The sequence below is a fragment of the Periplaneta americana genome, chromosome 8 (genome assembly GCF_040183065.1).
Source record: "Periplaneta americana isolate PAMFEO1 chromosome 8, P.americana_PAMFEO1_priV1, whole genome shotgun sequence".
NCBI classification, from domain to species: domain Eukaryota; kingdom Metazoa; phylum Arthropoda; class Insecta; order Blattodea; family Blattidae; genus Periplaneta; species Periplaneta americana.
The window spans coordinates 52853652-52875557 of NC_091124.1; the positions used below are offsets into that span (position 1 = coordinate 52853652).

At 36.4% G+C, this 21906-nt stretch overlaps 1 protein-coding gene across 3 annotated transcripts in view; it reads right to left on the reverse strand.

The window, feature by feature from the left end:
• LOC138704727 (lachesin-like) overlaps window positions 1-21906 on the reverse strand; it is a 292899-nt gene that overhangs the window by 79411 nt on the left and 191582 nt on the right. For all 3 annotated transcript variants that reach the window (XM_069832897.1, XM_069832898.1, XM_069832896.1), the window contains exon 2: window positions 18115-18177. In XM_069832897.1, the coding sequence (XP_069688998.1) occupies window positions 18115-18177 (63 nt within the window). The remainder of the gene's footprint in view (window positions 1-18114; window positions 18178-21906) is intronic.

Consider the following 21906-nt stretch of genomic DNA (forward strand, 5'->3'; position numbering starts at 1 on the left):
CTATCTCCTACTCGCATTACTCTACTTCTCGCCAACCTCGATTTAGATCTTAATTCCTTCACCCGCTTCATGTGAATAAATAAACACATATATACGTACAGTAATTGGTTAATTTTATTGCAAGAAGTGAATTTGGTAATGGAATAATAAAGAAATAGGTAAATATGCAAAGAATTATAGCAACGTTTTTTCTTTCCTAACGTGTTTCAACATAAATAATTGATTAAATGGCGATCTTACTCGTGTTAATTGTGTAAGCATGTGCGGCTTACAGCTGTTTCGGTGCTTCTTCATACCATCCTCAGAGCCTACTAGATCTCGGCGTCATCTCGAACTTCGCTGCCTGTTGTGTGGGTGCGTTCGATTGTTGAAAAGTGTTGAAATGTGGTGTCAAATAGTGTGTGTTCTGAAATTGATCTGTGTGTTGAGAATTTGATCAGAGTGTGTTTTAGTGTGTCTGTATATCTGATATTGTTCTAGTGTGTTGAGGTTTTGGTTTTTGGGTTGTATGTGTAGGATTTCCATGTCTGTATTTATGTTATTGTATGTGTGGTTAGCATTAGTTATGTGTTCGGCATATGTAAATGTATTGTGTCCTCTGGTTATTGCTTTAATGTGTTCTTTGTATCGAGTTTGGAATGATCTGCCTGTCTGTCCAATGTAGAAACTGTCGCAACTATTGCATGTGAGTTTGTATACGCCTGTGTGGTTGTATTTATTTGTTTGTGTTGTTTGTGTGTTGAGATGTCTTTGTAGTGTGTTTTCTGTTCTGTATGCTATGTTGTATTTCTGTTTTTTGAATGAGGATGCGATCTTGTGTGTGTTTTTGTTTTCGTATGTTAGTGTGATATATTTCTTGTATTCTTGTGTTTGTGTTGTGTTTTATGTGTTTTTGTGTTTGTTGAGTTTTTGTTTTCCCTTCAAACGTCAATCAGGGAGCAAGTTATATTTCATGTTTATAAAACAATAATTGATATTTTAGATAAATATTCGAGAATATTAATAGAATTGCAATGGATATTACCAGGATAATAATTCCTCATAATTCAACGTATCTTTCTAGCACAGAGCTGGGCAGCAAGAGTGGATTCTACTCTCTCACGGGGAGCCATATGATTTCTCTTCAGCCCCTTTCTTCCTCGAAGAACACCGCGCAGCGTTGATTCAGTGACGGATGAATATTAAGCGTCCACGTTTAGAGTCTAGTTCTGCTCCCGATGTCCAGCCCTGTTCTAGCAAGTACTTTCCGTTGTTAATTTAATATTTTATATGTAATTCTAGAATCATCCATATGAAGCTTGTATTTATATCCATGAAAGTTTATCTATGCTTATGAAAAATGTAGTCCTACAATATACGTATATTGTGTTTTTAGTGAAACGACGCATTGTAACTATGGTAGACTACATAAAAGTACCTCAGAATAAGATGTTTACGCAGATCATAAAATGGCGGCCCGATAACTAGAAGAGGCTGTGTTTGTATCACACACTTATCTTAATGCGGTCCATTATCTCGGCAGCTTCGTAAAGCATGCGCCGGGTTTGATTAATTTATGTAATGCTCCGAGATGATAGCAGGTCGATAATTCAATCTCACAGCATGCACCCAGCTGCTTTTCTTCATTGAAACGGATACTCTCGCTACAAAAGAAAACTATTGTTCTTTCCGCCTCAATGGTCTCTTTGTGTAACTTTCAAAGCAGATTTTTCCCTTGTCAGTAGGACAAGATGAATGTCTATCTGAAGAGATTGAAGGAGAGGTAAAAAGAAATGAATGCTGCGGACAGAAGGAACAATTTTGGACGTAAGGGCTCGGAATGGGTTTTGCGAGATCTAAAAGGGATGGCCAGATGTCTGAGTGAAGCTAAGGCCTAGCTATGTATTCGTGGCTGGCTCTGTTATGTCACTATTATTATTATTATTATTATTATTATTATTATTATTATTATTATTATTATTATTATTGGTAAAATTATCATTAATTCTTAAAGAGAAACAGTGAAGAAGATAAGGTGTAAATACTGGGTAAGCTGAACAAATCTGCTTACCTTATATCTTTATATACAGCAGACATTTCTTGGCGTTTTCATCATTTTTTTTTGTGACACAGACCTCCAAGAAGACGATGTCCATTCATTTTCACCACCAAACAGAGTACATATATAACAATATAAATTATTTGTCTGAGATCACCCTGTTACCACGAAAATTGAAAATTTATATGTTGTATTCCTCCATCCGCTATTTTAATATGTAAATGTAGTGTAGATCTCATATCTTTGTAAGCACATTTTGTTTGATACGTACAACTAAAACGGTTTCTCTTTCAATTATAAAAATAAAATAATAATCACCTCAGTGTTCACTCAGTATGAAATATTTTACACAAAATTAATAGGCCTATGTAACACACACACACACGCATGCACTTTGATTAAACTAACGCTCAACAACACAGCCCATTCATAGAGCAACAATATAACGCGACGTATAGCCCCTCAAGCTTACGAGTCAAGGTCGTAGCCATGCCTTTAGAGCACTGAATTTTCGGATGCTGGAATGACTGCCAACGGTGAACGTAATATGTGGAGTAGTAGTAGTAGTAGTAGTAGTAGGGTTTAAAAAGGGCGCGTCAGCTACTATGGCTATTTGCGCCCTTATCTAAAATTCTTAATATAACAAAGACATAAATAATATAATAATCAGAGTGCTAAAAGAACTAAAAGGCGTTGTCACGGTAAAACGAGGCACATAATATGTGGAAGGATCGGAGTTAAACCAAGTGTTACGATACGTCGTTATTACGAACTTATAGGCTTACTGTGACTAGATATAATGACTCAAAATTTTTGGGTAGGGTAAGGCTCAAAAGCCTCGTAAATGCTTCGCCACTGAAGAGAAGACCAATCAAAATATTAAAATTATTGCGAAATGGTTTTGACGAAGAGAGCATATAAAATATTCACAGGCAATCTTACAAGAAGCAGCCATCTTGTCTCTAAATTTACGAGTTCGAATCGCGAGTGACTTTATTCAAAGGAAATAGAAACCTCTCGTGATATTTCATCAGCCTAGTTTGCGAATAGAATAGTAAATAAATAATTTAGAAAATAAAGAGACGAGCTTTATCGGAAGCAGATCTTTGCTGTAGGTTTCTTGTCATCAATTTGTGGTTAAATTGCAGACGTATGAACATTCATGCATAATTTGTGAGTCACCCGCAATTAGCTCACGACTTTCGCTCTCCTGCATTGACACAATAATCTCCGGAATATGGAGGCGATCGCACAATTTTCGTGTTTAATTTTGTTTACGTCTCATTGTTTATTATTATTATTATTATTATTATTATTATTATTATTATTATTATTATTATTATTGCCATTATTAAAAAGGATATTCCGATTTCCTCGACTAAATTCCCACTTTTCGTATTTCATCTCTCGTAGGTTGGCAGGTCTGATGTTACATGCTCCACGTGATTGTCAAGGATGACGTAAGACGTTTAGTTGAGTATTTCGCCGAAACTGCTGAACTTTTAGTCGAACTGTAAGATGTTTAATTTACTTGCATCGTATCATATTTCATTGTAACAAACTGTATAAAGTAAGAATGAACACATTATTTACAAATTACTTAAAGCCATCTAGTGTTAACTATTCTAATAGGGATATCTTACGCGAAGTTTTACCGTTAGATGGCAGGAGCGTTCCATGCGGCACAACTTGTTGTATTACGTCATCTGCTACAGTTGATTGCGTTCTCCCGCTTGTTGGTTTTTTGTCCGTGTCAAAATTATATGTGTAATTATTTTGTATAACCTAGTATATTTTAATATAATTCAGTATTTTCTAACCTCATAATTTAATTTAATTTACCGTAAATAATAGTGTAAATTTTTTATAATTCTGTCAGATTCGCCTTAAGAGATGGATGGGGAAATCTGCAGTATGCAGAATATAGATACGAGTAAATTGAATGTTAATGAACCTAAACGAGAACTTTGAGAACGAAGTGTACGAATAAAAAAATAAATAAAAATAGGAATTTTGTCGAAGGTGAATATTATCTCTTTAATAATTAGTATTGTAAGTACCATGCGCTAAAACAGGATATGCAGCCACCAATGTGTTTTTTTATGGGGAAGGGACTATCGAGATTGAATTCCTGGTATTTTTTCTCTAGTTGCAGAAAGATCAAATGCAATGTTTGATAAGATATAATATGATCGCAGTAGTATCACGATTATTCCTGTGTTTTGTAGGTTAAGGACATGCAGTTTTGAATACTATGTAGGATGGTTTCGAAAATTTGAAGTAAAAACATGGTTTTAATAAATAATCTATAGCACATTAAAAACATTATTCACGAAATGGATTTCACTATGGATCGTCCTGGATAATAAACATCCCCGTTAATCGAGAGTTTACTGCAGGCGTAATATGCTGGCTTAAGCTTCGGAGACTCTTAGAAGTATTGAATATAATACAGCTTGCTAACACAGCTTGCTGTCGAGTTTGCATATGATTGTATTAATTTTTCTTTTCTCTCTTCCAAAATTAAACTGTAGCTAGCAGTTCTTTACTTGAAGCAGTTATTTTTGTTTAATAGCTAGCACTTTCGAGGCGCAATTTAATTAGTTAAATTTTTCTAAGGTTTAAAGCATGTATTCAGAATATTTTGGGATCTGAATGAAGACAAAGGGCTTTCCCTGGTTTTCACAAAAAGAAATACAATAACAATTTGGCATTTTGAGTTGTTTTTAAGAGTATTTAATGTACTAATTTACAAACTTACTTACAAATGGCTTTTAAGGAACCCGAAGGCTCATCGCCGCCCTCACATAAGCCCGCCAGCGGTCCCTATCCTATGCAAGATTAATCCAGTCTCTATCATCATACCCCACCTCCCTCAAATCCATTTTAATATTATCCTCCCATCTACGTCTCGGCCTCCCTAAAGGTCTTTTTCCCTCCGGTCTCCCAACTAACACTCTATATGCATTTCTGGATTCGCCCATACGTGCTACATGCCCTGCCCATCTCAAACGTCTGGATTTAATGTTCCTAATTATGTCAGGTGAAGAATACAATGCGTGCAGTTCTGTGTTGTGTAACTTTCTCCATTCTCCTGTAACTTCATCCCGCTTAGCCCCAAATATTTTCCTAAGCACCTTATTCTCAAACACCCTGAACCTATGTTCCTCTCTCAGAGTGAGAGTCCAAGTTTCACAACCATACAGAACAACCGGTAATATAACTGTTTTATAAATTCTAACTTTCAGATTTTTGGACAGCAGACTGGATGATAAGAGCTTCTCAACCGAATAATAACACGCGTTTCCCATATTTATTCTGCGTTTAATTTCCTCCCGAGTGTCATTTATATTTGTTACTGTTGCTCCAAGATATTTGAATTTTTCCACCTCTTCGAAGGATAAATCTCCAATTTTTATATTTCCATTTCGTACAATATTCTGGTCACGAGACATAATTATATACTTTGTCTTTTCGGGATTTACTTCCAAACCGATCGCTCTACTTGCTTCAAGTAAAATTTCCGTGTTTTCCCTAATTGTTTGTGTATTTTCTCCTAACATATTCACGTCATCCGCATAGACAAGAAGCTGATGTAACCCGTTCAATTCCAAACCCTGCCTGTTATCCTGAACTTTCCTAATGGCATATTCTAGCGCGAAGTTAAAAAGTAAAGGTGATAGTGCATCTCCCTGCTTTAGCCCGCAGTGAATTGGAAAAGCATCAGATAGAAACTGACCTATACGGCCTCTGCTGTATGTTTCACTGAGACACATTTTAATTAATCGAACTAGTTTCTTGGGAATACCAAATTCAATAAGAATATCATATAATACTTCCCTCTTAACCGAGTCATATGCCTTTTTGAAATCTATGAATAACTGATGTACTGTACCCTTATACTCCCATTTTTTCTCCATTATCTGTCGAATACAAAAAATCTGATCAATAGTCGATCTATTGCGCCGAAAACCGCAGTGATATTTAATGTACTAACACACGACGTAAATCCTCAATGTTTATATACCGGAAAAACAAATGCACACGCAAAGCGTATCCCTCAAAGTACACGTGCTCTATCTGTTGGTGCTAGTTCAGGATATCCCTATTACATTTGAATGGCAGAAACAAAGAAATAACAGGAAATATTCAGACGACAATCGTGCCAGAGGTACCAATATAAATTTTCCCAGAACCACAGAGATCATAACATTCAATTTCAAGTTTATACGAAATTAACACTAACTCATTAAAATAGTATAGGTTTATATGGATCGCCCTATTTTATGTTACTGGTTCGTAAGGCCAAAACTTCTTATTCAAGAGATTATACGAAACTGAGAGAAAAGCAGCAGGGGAACCAAAGGTTCTCTGAGAAACTTACCTTACTATCGTAATTTTCTGTAATAAACAAATTTCATTTGATGTCATGGAATTTAAGCATGGACTTCCGACGTGGAAAATAGACGTCTGGCCGCTAAACAAATCAATATCTCGAGCCTATTTGCTTAAATTACTCTTCCCCTGAAATCAGAGGTCTGGTTTAGAGAGCCGAGTCGTTTCGTACGTTGAAAGGCCAAGTCCGAGTGTACTCTGTACGCATTACACGGCTCGGTGGACCTCGCAGATAAATGCGTGATAGTTAACTGGTAGAAACACTGCAGTGGCGACGCACTAGATATTGCGGTATTCGAGAAGAAGAGAAAGGAGGGGCTGCGCACCAACTGATGGTAACATTAGCACGTCATTAGCCACTCCGGGCACTACGATAATTACCGGTATGCGGTTTGATGGTGTCATAACATACAGCTGGACCAGCAGCATCACGAGTCCGGCTTTATCCGTGCCCATTGATTGCCCTGCAATTACAGTAGCCTACTGCTGTCCACCGCAATGAAATCGTGTCGTGTCGTACGGTACATAAAGAGAGTGCATTACACGTCTTCCTTATTCTAACAGTATAATAATAATAATAATAATAATAATAATAATAATAATAATAATAATAATAATAATAATAATGATAATAATAATAATAATAAATATTTTTTAAATAATAATACAAGCATTTTACTGGAAGCAAGTAAAGAGATAGGTTTGGAAGTAAATCCCGAAAAGACAAAGTATATGATTATGTCTCGTGACTAGAATATTGTACGAAATGGAAATATAAAAATTGGAAATTTATCTTTTGAAGGGGTGGAGAAGTTCAAATATCTTGGAGCAACAGTAACAAATATAAATGACACTAGGGAGAAAATTAAACACAGAATAAATATGGGAAATGCCTGTTATTATTCGGCTGAGAAGCTTTTATCATCCAGTCTGCTGTCAAAAAATCTGAAAGTTCGAATTTATAAAACAGTTATATTACCGGTTGTTCTTTATGGTTGTGAAACTTGGACTCTCACTTTGAGAGAGGAACATAGGTTAAGGGTGTTTGAGAAAAAGGTGCTTAGGAAAATATTTGGGGCTAAGAGGGATGAAGTTACAGGAGAATGGAGAAAGTTACACAACACAGAACTGCACGCATTGTATTCTTTACCTGACATAATTAGGAACATTAAATCCAGACGTTTGAGATGGGCAGGACATGTAGCACGTATGGACGAATCCAGAAATGCATATAGAGTGTTAGTTGGGAGGCCGGAGGGAAAAAGACCTTTAGGGAAGCCGAGACGTAGATGGGAAGATAATATTAAAATGGATTTGAGGGGGGTGGGATATGATGATAGAGAATGGATTAATCTTGCTCAGGATAGGGACCAATGGCGGGCTTATGTGAGGGCGGCAATGAACCTCCGGATTCCTTAAAAGCCAGTAAGTAAGTAAGTAAGTAAGTAAGTAATAATAATAATAATAATAATAATAATAATAATAATAATAATAATAATATAATATTAGAAACCAATTTGTATGTAAGTTTAATGGATTTTATTTAATTAATTATTAAATTAAATTAAAGTTAATTTAATTAATATACATAGTAGGCTATTTGACAAGCAATATTAAAAAATAATCTTAAAAGAGAAGAATAGAATTTCGGCCTCATCTCTCGCCAAATACTATTTCGCTATTACCAATACTTTCGACGCTAAAATTAAATTAATTACAAACTGCCCTCCCCATTGAGGGTAGCCCTTACGGACTCAGTATATCCTCAAAAAATAAATATACATATGTAAACTTCTTCTTCTTCTTCTTCTTCTTCTTCCATCAAGGTTTAGGTGATTTCACCTGTTACGGTCAACAAGGTGGAGCCATCTTTTCCTTGGGCTAATAATATTTCTTCTTCCTCAGGCATTCTTTCTATATGACTTAACCATTTGTTTCTGTATTGTTATATTTTGTCATTTAGTGATGTAATCTGTAGTTCATTCCTTATATCTTCATTTCTAATTCTGTCTTGTCGTGTACATCCTTCCACGTATCTAAGAAATTTCATTTCATTAGCTTGAATTCTACTCACATTCTTTTTTATTGGTACCCAATTTTCGGATCCATATAATACGGTAGGAAGAGCCATAACCTTGTAGAATTATATGTAAACATAGATAATTAAATTTAAAAAAAGAAACAAAGAAAAGGGCATGAAAAATTACAATTGCTATTAATGTGCCACCATATGATTAATTAGGATTTGATAGGATTTTTTTAAACACAGTTCTCACAATGTCATCCCTCAGAGATGTTGGCAGAGCAAATTCCGTCGTAATTCTTCGAAAAAAGCTGGTATAGTCCCTCGAGCATCTATGAGCAAGCCGAATATCTCAAAGTAAATTAAGGCATATTTCAGCTTGAAATAGTTGACTGTAGGCTCATAGATCGACTTCTTCTCATGGTGGATCTCTGCTGACTGATGAACCCTACTTCAAAACGTATCGTGGGATTCACAATGATGCCCTGTGTAGTGTCAGCATTGTACGCTAAAGATACTCGTCTTGTTGACCCATTTTCAGCTAGACAGGAGATTTATTCTTCTACTACCCAATCCTTATTTCTTTATGCGGCAGCAATTTTGGATCTTATAAGATGATGTCTAGAGTTCCTCAAGAGCAATCCCTGTTCACAGAATCCCAAGACGTGTGCTAAAGTTTCAATCTCCAGGCAGCCATGCCTGCACCGGCTACCGTCAAGAGTTCTACCGGGAACGGAACGAACAGCTGCTAAATTTGTTGTCATTTTTAGGCTAGATACCTAGTAGTTGATGCAGTGTTGTTAAATAACCAACTAAAAAACTAACCCATATATTCCCATTCTATCCCACAAAGAGGATAGTCACTAAGGAAAACAAAATATGTTGCTGAGTGAATGTCACCATTTCAGAGTTGTACTATACTTTATGTTACTAGAGGTTAGGAAAAGCAAACGACGCTTTACTCCATATAACAGCACCGCAATGCTAGAAAGCACAACGAACAGATTACATTGTTGAGAATGAAAAAAGGAAAAGATATGCTCTTAACATTATCAGTTCCAAGCAGTCGGGTCAGGGATTTGGTCAAAATCTTTGCATGTTAGTGCCTACTGATGCTTCTTAAAAACTGCAAAATCCTTGTATTAGCTACAGCTTTCATGAAAACTTATAACAGGAAAGTATTTGAGAAGCAACTTGTGGCCTCATAGGTCTCCAGACCTTACTCCCTGCGACTTGTATGAGAGTACATTAAATGCAAAGTGTTGTTCCCAAGAATTGCGACATCGAATTGTGGAAGATGTGTATTCAACGACTAACGACTAGTTGATTTGTGTGTGGCAATAAATGGCATTCTCCTTTGATGTTTGTGGCGCTATACATGGTGCTCATGTTGAGTGCATACTACCTCAATGACCACAGAACTAAACTTTGATCTTTCCTCTATCCAGTGATGTGCGGAATGTGTTTGTGTCGTGTATGATTTGTTGGAAATAAATGTTTGAAACAATCTGCTCCAACATTTTGAAATGCTAGTAATACCAATTGTGTCCTCGTAATAACAATTACCAGACTTACGAATTGATTAGAGATTTAGGATCGAAAGTCGGCCGACGATGATGGATTTTTAAGGATGATACTATTTTTTGAATGGATTCCTTCATAAAGAAATGAAACTGTAGTCCATGTCTTAGATAAATGTTGTGTAAGGGAGCCCGTCTCTGAGTAATAATTGACATTAAGTGAAATTTGCCAGTCATTTCTTGTCCATGTCAAAATCTGTAGGTAGCATAGTAGTCTAAATTCGTGTGAAATTATCTGACAGAAACGTAAGACAGAATTGATTTGTTAAGTCAGTTTACGCTGCTGAAGTATACGGTTATGAACATTTCCCTTACATTAGGACATTTATGGTGGTTCCATCTTTCGTGGAAGTTACATATGTGATGACAGCCGACGACTTTGACTCGCTCGAAATAGAAAGTTAAGTGGCAAATGGAAGGATAACCAATAGTTCGTTAAATGTCACTTAAGCATCGATTTGTAATTTAGTGACCCGTAACTTAAAGATTCGTTACTTAACAACGACATTTAATCTTCCTCAACTTGGTGAGGTTGCCAAAGACAAAGAATGTTAAACAGTAACATTTAAGATGACATTAAAAATGCCTTACAAGAAATTTGTTTATAATAAACTAAAATTTACAGTAGATAATATTTCACATAATGACAATTTGCAGTAAAATAAAAAATACAGATAAAAAATAGAATGAGAAAATTCAACTGTAATTAGAATTGAAATACAAGTGTCGCCGTAAAATCTGCAGAGAACGCTTCAAAGCTATCATAGAAATTTCCTTAATTGTTGTTGTTGGGACTCCAAATTTATGACAGAATGACACGAATTGTTTTATTATGGTCCCTCTAGCGCCCACCAATAATCCCATGACTTGTATATCCCTGAGTTTATATGATGTTTTGTAATAAGGGATAGTTGGTTCATAAATTCTCCTTTTCTCTAGATTAATCTCCTCAGGTTGATTCTGATGCTTCTCGAATCTGATGGTCGGATCCAGAATATAACCTTTTGTCTCTCCAGATTTAAATGTTATAATATCAATACGCCGATGACTTCCGGTATCTGCTATTCCATTGACTTCTTCATAGGTAGTGAAGCCATTGGACTTAAGGCATGTTGCGATTACAGACCTGATCTTGTGATGCCTGCTATTACGAAGAGTTTCGCCAAATGGGCATGAACCCAAGACATGAGCCAAAGTTTCAACCTCACTGTGGCATCGCCTACAGTGGTTATTGTCTTGAGTTCTGCCTGGAACAGCGCATACAGGAGCAAAATTGCCGGTCATCTTTAGCGCATCTCTCCACTCGGAGCTAGAAAGGCCTGTATGATGAGTAATTTATTGACTGTTGTTTTCTTTTAATCCAGTATGAAGGCAACAATACAGGGTGTATCTAAATTGGTGTCAAATATTTCGGGGACTTGTTCTTAACATCAAAACAATTAAAAAAGTTAATAAGAACATGGGTCTGAAAACCATTCGTTAGGGTGTTATTAAAGGATTTGTCCCTTCATTGACTGCTGATTGTTTGGTGGTTTTTTGTTTGTTTGTATTTTGTAGAGCAAAGAAATCTGAAGAAAATGTATTCTGTGAGTGAACAGAACGAAATGATTTGCTTCATTTAATTGGTGATGTGCATCTGGACGTCATCCAACGAATGTGTTTTAACACGATGCTGCTCCAGCTCATTTCAGTCTGATAGTTCGTAATTTTTTAATGATCGATTTCCCCAAAGATGTATTGGTCGAAGGGGATTCATTGCATGGCCTGCTCGATCGCCTGATTTGAATCCAAGGATTTCTTCGTCTGGGGACATTAAAGTCCCTGGTTTATGCGACTCCAGTACTTAACGTTGATATTCTGAGAGCGTATCCAAACTGGATTTCACGAAATACGAAACACTCCAGGAATGTTCAACAGAGTACGCCAGAGCATGTAACGCAGGTTTAGGGGACACATCGAAGCAGGAAGAAGCCACTTCGAGCGATTTTTGTAACATTAAATTTTGTCTTGTAACTCTGAAGTAAATTATTTTGAGACCAGTGTTCATATGAACTTTTTGTAATGTTTTGGTGTTAGGAACATGTCCCCGAAATATTTGACACCAATTTAGATACACCCTGTATAAATAGTAAATTATTTGAAACAATGAATTGATGAACTGCTAATGATATATTAAGTCAAATTTATATGAATTCGTAACGTTTTTGTACTTTGAAATTTTAGAAGGATATAAGCGACTCAATTATACAGGCTTTGGCTGTCTGGAAAGTTTAAATATGAGTATAAATTGTTTCCATATACACGAAGAGAGGAGTTGTTGTGCCCGGGAATATCTCTTGGAAATCTTATTATTACATATGTATACAAAAATTCTTGTAGTTTGCATCCTAGTTTCAATACGCCGCGAAGGAATACGAGCGAAATATGCTGAACAAGATGAGGCAGGCGGATGGGATATTTGAATTGGAAAAGAAGGTTCTTCTTCTTCTTGCTATTCCCTTCAGTATGTCCCCGTTTTCAAGAAGGGGAGGAAACTGTTGAGTTGATCAAAATTCGGGTTCACAGATGAAGACATCAGGGGTCTCCCATACTTTGTTTTAGTGCATAGCGTATCTTTTATTCATTGCTTCCGTAGGCGGTTATTTCGGAAGGGGGGAGAGTGGAGAAAATCTAAATGATACCCTACCTCAAGCCTGTGAGGGATCACTTGCGCTCTGGATCAAGATATAACGGGGCCCTGGGGAGTGCGCGAGTTTCAGATGTTTACGCATTTGCATCCAGCTCTCAAATCGCTTTCCAAACTCTCGCATAATGGCCCATTACAACGCAGAATTCATTACGTATTTTGGTTATCAAATTGTTTCACTGTATTCTAACAAAACTGAAGTCTTTCCAACGGAGAAATGTAATATCTCTAAATAACAAACAAGACCTTACGAAGAGAAGTATTTTAAAATGTAATGTATTCAAATTATTAAAGAAGACGCACTAGCTACAGAATCCTCTGGCGGCAGGCGCGCCAATCTTCACCCAGTCCAAGGCCGCGGAACGGTCCGGCCGAGCTACGAACGCACTGTAGCTTTAGAATTAAAGGTGGGCAATAAATTACCTGCAATTTGTTTTCTAGAATCCTCTTTCAGGGACAGGGTTCTTTTTGTTTCCGTAAATCTACGACACAAGAGAGGCAGTTTTACTTTCTTCCTGTTACTTTATAATAATAACCACTATATCGATTCAGGAGCTCTTTGATTGTTGATTCGAATTCCGTCTAGGACATGGAAGTTTGTCCTTTGGTCATGTTATATCCTGTGTCGTTTTAGACGGAGGTACAGTATTGTGCATACATCACATTCTGGGGATTCCGGCGCTTGAGTCTTTGTCTAATAATTAGGTTGGAAACTTCTTCAGAAGAAAGCTCAGAAGTACCGTGCTGTAGAGCCCCTGGTGAGTGAATAACTATATTATTCTTTTTTACAGTCGTGTATTATTACGGTTCTTCACTGGACTCTGGCTGTGGGTGTACATTCTTACCCCCACGTCTTATTTAGTTTTTCTTGGTTCTGTGTTGCGGTTGATATCGCTGATTTATTGCTGCATTGCGACCTGTCCTGACTTCTGTTTTAGATGAAACATCCAATTTTGTTGGCATGCGTATATTCGATCTTTTATTGCAAATATTTCGAAATCCTGACTGATTACTGCACTTTTATTCAGTCTTACTTTATGCAGGATATCTACAAATTGATGTCAAGTACATTGGGGACGTATTCCTAACATGAAAACATAGAACAAAATTTCATATAAACATGCTCCTGAAAATGCTTAATTTCAGAGTTTATGTTACTTAATTACTAACAAACAAGCTCATAGTACAACTGATATTAAGGAACTCATTAAGTACAAAAAAAAACTTTTTACAAAAATTGCTCTTAGTGGCCTCCTCCTGTGTCGATGCATCCCCTGAGCGTGAGTTCCATGCTTTAGCGTACTACGTTGAAAACGCCTGGAGTGTTTCGTGTTTCTTTAAATCCATTTAGAATACGCCCACTCAGAGCGTCAGCATTAGGTACAGGAGTCACATAAACTATAGACTTCAAATGTTCCCAGTGATAAGAATCTACTGGATTTAAATCCGGCGATCGGGCAGACCATCAATGGATCCTCCTCTACATTGGCGGTGCGTCAATAAGAGCACAAGAGCACGTGAACACTTTGTTTCCATTAATGCACGGCTAGTTTTATTATTTAATACCGTATTGATGTAGTGAGGATGTATAATATCAGTATCGAGTATTTTAAACTTCCCGAATTTTGCATAAACTTCTTATGTAAACTTGGCAACATCCGTTCACGTACAGGCCGTGCTCTTTTCAAGAAGGTTACAGAAATTTCACGCATGCGCGGGAGAAAATTGTCTTTCGCTGGCCGCTTATGACTCGTCAAGAGCACAAAGCATTAAGTGAACAGTGAATCTATCCTACAGATATCAGGTGCATCGATGCCTATCGTTTACGTGCTATATCTCGAGGAGGAAATTTAATTAGTCTGTATTTTAGCCTGCAGGTGTCAGCATCTCACTGTCGGAATGTTTATTTTATGTGGATGTGTGTACAGTGCTGCTACGAGAGTGTAGTTTGTGAATTACTATACTTCAGTGTCGGCATATAGCATAGTTTGCCTTTTAAAGACGTGCTGGCTGAATGTGATGGTGGTATGAATTTAAATATCTGTATGGTAGTGTACATTATTTAAGAATAATACTTACTGGCATGTATTTATAGTAATCAATCTATGCGAATGGGATTACAGTACGTATAGTATATCAGTGTGTTGTGAATCAAAATATATTACTGAACACACGCTTTTGTAAATTGTGTTATGTATTAATTTTTAACAAACGTAAACAATGAACTATGTTCAAGTAATTTTGAAGAGTAAAGAACTGGGTAAACTGGGTTTCCAGGAAACATTGGAAATAAAAAGACTAGGTTTCATTATTATTATTATTATTATTATTATTATTATTATTATTATTATTATTATTATTATTATTATTATTATTATTATTAGTTGTTTTGAATTTATATACGGTTTTTTCGACAGTGAAACATTGGAATCATGACATTTCATATTAGGCTAAAAACGTACGATTTCAAATTCTCTTCGATTTTGGAACACAAAATTGTGAACACACATAATATTTTATCACGAACCGCCACTGCTCCTCTACCAATCCTTATTTGCGGAAAACGGCGATTCAAATGACGACAAACTCTGATACTAAAGTGAGCTGGACCGTCATCATGAAGGTACCACATTCAGTGGATAACATGTGGAGGTACCAAGGCTTCTAAATTTCTCATAGGTTGCATTACTATCGAGCTTGTTGGCGAGGGATCGACGGGGAAAGGAGAGCGATTCTGACGTCACAAGATAGCTGAGCGCGCCAAAGCTCAAATGCTTCAAAGTAATATCTTGTGTTTTTTCTTGTTTATGTTGCTTTGAATACATTATGCCAGGTCAAAGGTGTGCTGTTGCGGTATGCAACAATTCTAACGATAAAAATAGAGTCGTCTTTCTTTACCATTCCTGGAGATTTAGGAATTAGAAAAAAATGGGTAATTGCTTGCAAAAGACAGGATAAATTCAATCTACATACAAACAGAGTATGCTCTGATCATTTTAAAGATGACGATTATTGTAAATGAACATGTGACGCATTTCATTTTTTCAAACTTTAGAATGAGATATTAAAAAACATTCAATGTTAGAATTTTTATAAACATAAGACTGTGCTTATTTTCAATTATTATTCTGCTATTTCTGCGTTAGTTTTATAGTCTGATCAAGAATAACCGGCTGTTTTTTTTCATGAATCTCATTAATGCTGCTCTAATTCTTGATACGTCTGTTGCATTGATGATCCAAGATTCACTGACGTAGGCCTATAGAAGACTACGAAGAGCCAAGGTGTTGTATAATTTGATTCTGTTTTTCTTTAATACTGCCTTTGGTTTAAATGTGTTGTTTACTATCCGCTACCATTGTCTTTACACAACGTAAAATCTGCAAGGACAGGAATAATAATAGTTGAGCTATTTTAACGGCTTATATCGAAACCAAGAAGGAAAAATTATTCAGTCACTTGTTGAAGGCTGGAAGAGAAATGGGAATAAATGCGGAATATGAAGATTTAATGCACCAGTCGTTTAGTCACTCCAGAGTGGATGAAAATGAAATAATGATGGCGAGAATAAAGCGGGATAAAGACTCCCTCTGGATGAGGAATCTACGTGAGTGAAGACTGTGAACTCCCCTCCTAAAATAATTTTTTTAGGTGCACCAGAATGAAGACAATCGTTTTTATATAGCCTAAATGTGAAGGATGCTGAAGCCGTCGAATCGATATAATAGTTGAAGACAATTGGCAGTCTTCTAACAGTCGGGATGAAGTACCATGGGAGAAGAATTTACAGGTTCTGGAAGTTTGACTATTGATAGATTGTAATGCGGTTTAAGTGTTTTAAGTATTTTGTGAAATAGAAACCTTTCAGAGTTTACGTATTGATTCGTTTTGACGTTTTCTTTTTCCTTTCAAAATGTAGTTTGAGATTACTTCTCACAAATTACGTTTATTATTCTTTTTTAGGAGAATATCATTTGGGAAGTCGGCCTGGTTGGCGAGTTGGTATAGCGCTGGTCTTCTATGCCCAAGGTTGCAGGTTCGATCCCGGGCCAGATCGATGGCATTTAAGTGTGCGGGACAAAATTCCGGCACACCCGGCGACGCTGATATAACCTCTGCAGTTGCGAGCGTCGTTAAATAAAACATATTTATTTCATTTGGGAACACAATAAATTACAGTTTGCTTTCATAAAAAATTAATTGTGATGAGTATTTTTCAACGATATGTTGAGATTTAATTTTTCAAACGTTTTAGATTCAGCAGTCATTAATAGTATTACCACAGTCTTTTATATACAATCACGAAACTCAATACGTAGTAAAAATGCATCCATAGATACTTGCTAACCACTAGGATCGCTACTATCGCCTCATTACAGACAATGCGAAATAGTACCGGGACAGTCGATTGTTCCTAGCACCCTCACAACTCAAGCTTCGTGACTGTATATACTAGAATGTGGTATTACGATCATAAGTAATAATAATAATAATAATAATAATAATAATAATAATAATAATGAACAGGGGTTAAGGGCGTTCGAGAATAAGGTAATTAGGAAAATATTTGGGGCTAAGAGGGACGAAGTTACAAGAGAATGGAGAAAGTTACACATCTCAGAACTGCACGCATTGTATTCTCTACCTAACATAATTAGGAACATTAAATCCAGATGTTTGAGATGGACATGTACAGCTGGCGCCAGTGTTTTTGGCGTGTGTCCTAGAGTATAGTGCTCAGTTTGTGAGCATGTTGATAGTGCAGCTGAGAATGGTACCACTTCCTACACAAGTCACATCAGCCATTTGCCAAACACAATTGTCAGACTGACTACAGTAAAGGTAAGACACTAGCACTTAACGTTCCCATTACTTATTTCACACGCCAAAAACGAAGACGCGGACTGTAGCACATATGGGTGATTCTAGGAATGCATATAGTGTTAATTGGAAGACCTGAGAGGAAAATACCTGTGGGAGGGTAATATTAAAATAGATTTGAGAGAAGTGGTATATGATGGTAGGGAATGGATTAATCTTGCTTAGGATAGGGACCGATGGCGGGCTTATGTGAGGGCGGCAATGAGCCTCCGGGTTCCTTAAAAGCCCTTTGTAATTAAACAAGCAGGTAAGTAGATAATAATAATAATAATAATAATAATAATAATAATAATAAATAATTTGTGATTTTCAATTATGTGCCAAAATGTATTTTCTGCAACATTTTGGAGTAATCAGACTCTCACTATGATTAGTTTCTGTCCAAATGGGAGACCAAAACCGCCTGAAACGGAAAATTTGAAGAATAGACTACTTCACTTCCATCCTGTATAAACCTCTAACAAGGCTGACATTTTAGTGACATAGATTTATATATTAACATGTTTCTTACCGTTTGTAAATTCTTCTATCGCTGTCGAGATTCCGTTCGTCTCCAAATTACGAATTCTTCTTCCTAGAACAAATAAACTGTGATTTAGATTTAGCAAAGATTTAAATGATTTTGAAAGGATAATTTATTATGACAGTTTTATTGCTTTTGTCTTATTAGAAGTTCTTCAGTTGAGATATGTTATCTTTAACATGAGTGAAATTTCTTTCTTAATGTTATAACTAGGTCGAATATCCAAAAGTCTACTTCTGAACACAATCACCACGAAAGCCTAAAAACTCATTCTATGAATTCTATATTTAATTATTCATTCGATTATTTACTTGATAATAAATGCAATTAGGCCTAAGAGAAGAGCTATTGATTTCCAACAAAGAGATAATCAAGTTTTTTAATCAAGTGAATTTTAAATGAACAAGGAGGGCTTACACCTGGAAATTTCTGCAAGTTATTTTGTTGTGCATAGTCATTAAAGTATTATAAATAATTGGATTCAATGTTTCACTCAGTTCACAGTGAACTGCTTTCAGTGTCATTAAAGAAGTATTCAGTGAATACCATAGAATGAAAGTATTTTCGATCCGGGGAAAAAAGACTGATGTGATAATTTTGAGTGGTGAATGAAACATCCAAGTGTTTTCTTTCTCTACAAAAAAGCATGGAATGGTTGGTTTAAATATATTATTATATACTAACACATCCTAAATATGTAATGGTATGCTGAAAGGTTTGATTTCTTTCTAGAGATGTTACAATCCTAAATTGTATTTGAGAAACATGTAAAACACTAAAACGCGTTTAAAGAGAAACAATTTGAGTTTTTAAATTAAAAATGTTTGGGACTTCGTTACGTGTTAATTATATTGATTAATTAACTTAGCTGAAGTTCATTACCTTGATAATTAAGAGCCCATGTGAATATACAGATATGAAAAATAAGTTGGTACTTTTTATATGTGACACATAAAATACTGTAATTACGTACCGGTACCTATAACCTAAATAACTTTTTTGGATAAAATATGGAGATAATATGATCTTATAATTAGTGCCTTCGTTGTACTGCTGGTTTTCCATTTTTCTATTCGTTTTCAAATTCACAAAATATTTCCTTGTTAAAGTTTTTGTAGTTCTGTTAACAAGCTTTCTTTTATAAGACAACCTTTGGAGTTGTAACCATTTTATTAAATTGCTTTAGGAACTTTATTAGATTTAGAATTTGAATATTTTCACTTAGAATTAATAAAACATGCAATTTTTATCAACAGTAATCTCACTAGAAGTTTTAAGATGTAACTAAGAAAATCAAAGCTAGAGTGGGATTTAATTGGATATTAACACGATTAGAAGAAAGTGTATAAAGATCGGAAGAAATCAAGTACGGTACTCGTACTCTAATACATTAAACTATTAATTAACTTACGAAAATACAAAAGTGTCTTGAAAATGTGTTATTGTACCATCTAATCATAACAAATATTCCGCTAGGTGGCGTTAGTGTGCTATGATCAGCTGTTCTCTTGTTACCAGTCGTGCCAACTATACAATCTTCATTGAACTCTATGGACGATTAGTAGTCAAGAAGGCTTTGTTGATTCAGTTTCATTTTTATTAAAACGTTGTAGTCCACTTCAATTGTCAATATATATGAAACTATCTCTGATACGTGACCATCCATAATCTCATACAGCAGAAGGTAAGTTATAACGTAACCTAATCTCAACCACCCAACACGACGGACTATCGATTCGCCTTCACGAAAACATTAGAGGTGCCCTATAGTGCTTTTAGAGTTGGAGATGGTAATGGAAGAGGAACTGTGGAGAGTGTTGGTGTAATTTTGGCATTGTCCTTAAAATAAACTCTCTCATCATCGCCTAGATTTTAACTCTGATCCGTGGTCATCTTAAGCCAGTGGTTTGCCAACTGAGCTAATAGACTGTTTTTAATCAATATAATTATATTGCATTTCATATGCATCGCTCACTGTGCATCATAGGCATTAAATATATAGTGTAAACATAATTTATACAATTATTTAATATAAATTGTTTTACAGAAACATAAACGGCAGTCTCGTAATCAATTTTTTCCCCATTTTATTATTATTTTTTTTCATTTATATCCTACTTTGTGTTGTGGGGAAATCTATAGGATGAATCGTGAATAATGTCATTAATTGCCCACCGTTGTGCCTGAGGGGTTAGCGATTCTAACTCCGAATCCAGCGGTCTCGGGTTCGATTCCCGGTCAAGACGAATTGCCTGGGTGAGGTTTTTTCGAGGTTTTTCCCTCACTCCTATGGATGAATATCCGGTAACTTTATCAGACGATTGGAACCCCACTCATCTTCGCCACTTCCTTTCCTCCCCCATCATCCTTTCCTCATCATCCCGTTTCTGGTTTTTCAGATCACTCTACAGGCGGCCTCCCGAAGCTACTGGCTCTCTCGACCGGCCTCCGTGGAATGTAGCTAAGCGACGTTGGTTGGCTTCTGCAACGAGCATCCTAGGCGGACCTACTCGGAGGAGGAGTTTCGCCTCGGACCGACAGGGGGAGCTTTGGGGGAAGTTGCCGAAGCAGGAATGGTATATGGATTTCTGTCGGCTGTAGGGACCGGTCGTTAGGGAGTCATGTGGTTGGGTTGGTGTGCGTAGGGGATCTATGGCACGTAACTCATTCCATGTCGAGGGTTAGCGCAATAGATCTCTACAGGTCGCAGTGCTTGGCCATCCGTGCCTCCCCTCACTTAAATTCAATTCCATTCCATTCCAATGTCATTAATTTCAGGGGGTTATTCTTTGAGTTATTTCAAAAGAAAAAAATTAATACAATTTTGCTCATTTTTGCTTCATTTTCGAGATAAAAATTGTTCTATATTAAACATTTTCATAGCCTGTTTAATAATAATACGTGGCGCTACAGCCCATGACGGGCCTAGACCGACCAGCCGGCTGCTGGCCTCACGCCCATATGCGGAAGCAGAGATGGACGATCATCCAACCAGAATGGAGGTATCGTGTGGTTAGCACGATGATCCTCCCAGCCATTATAACTGGCATTCGCAACGGATTTCGCTACCTATCGTAGCTCCCCAAGTGCATCATGATGCTGGGTGGGCACCGGTCCCATACATTGGCCGAAATTTCATGAGAAAATTTCTTCCCCCATAGGACTCGAACCAGCGCACATTCCGTAACGCGAGCCCTAGGCAGGATGCCTTAGACCACGACGCCACGGTGCGGGACCATAGCGTGTTTAGGGAAAGCCATTAATTGAATTCTCAATATACTCAGCCAATTTAAGAGAGCAGTGTATTACGGTAATAAATGTTTTAAATAATTTTAGTTTTGTCCTTTAAATATATAGAAATTTGATCCGAACAAATATAACATTGTGATAATCCTTTGAGGAACGAAGAGTTACATTTGTTCGGATCAAATTTCTGCATATTTGAAGTACAAAACTAAAATTCCTTGAATCATTTATTAATATCACAATACATACTCTCTTAAATTGACTGGGCATGTTGGGAATTCAGTCAATGGCTTTCCCAAAACACGCTATGAAATGTTTCATATAAAACAATTTTTTTCTCGAAAAGAAAGCAAAAACGATCGAAATTGTATTAAACTTTTTTGTTTGAAATGTCTCAAAGAATAATCACTTGAAATTAATGACATTACTTACGGTTCACCCTGTATATATATAAAAAAGAAATAACAGTGTGTTGTAAGGGCTTAAAATGTGAGTCCTCCTTAAGAGCCGGAGTTATCAGAAGTTTATTTTCTC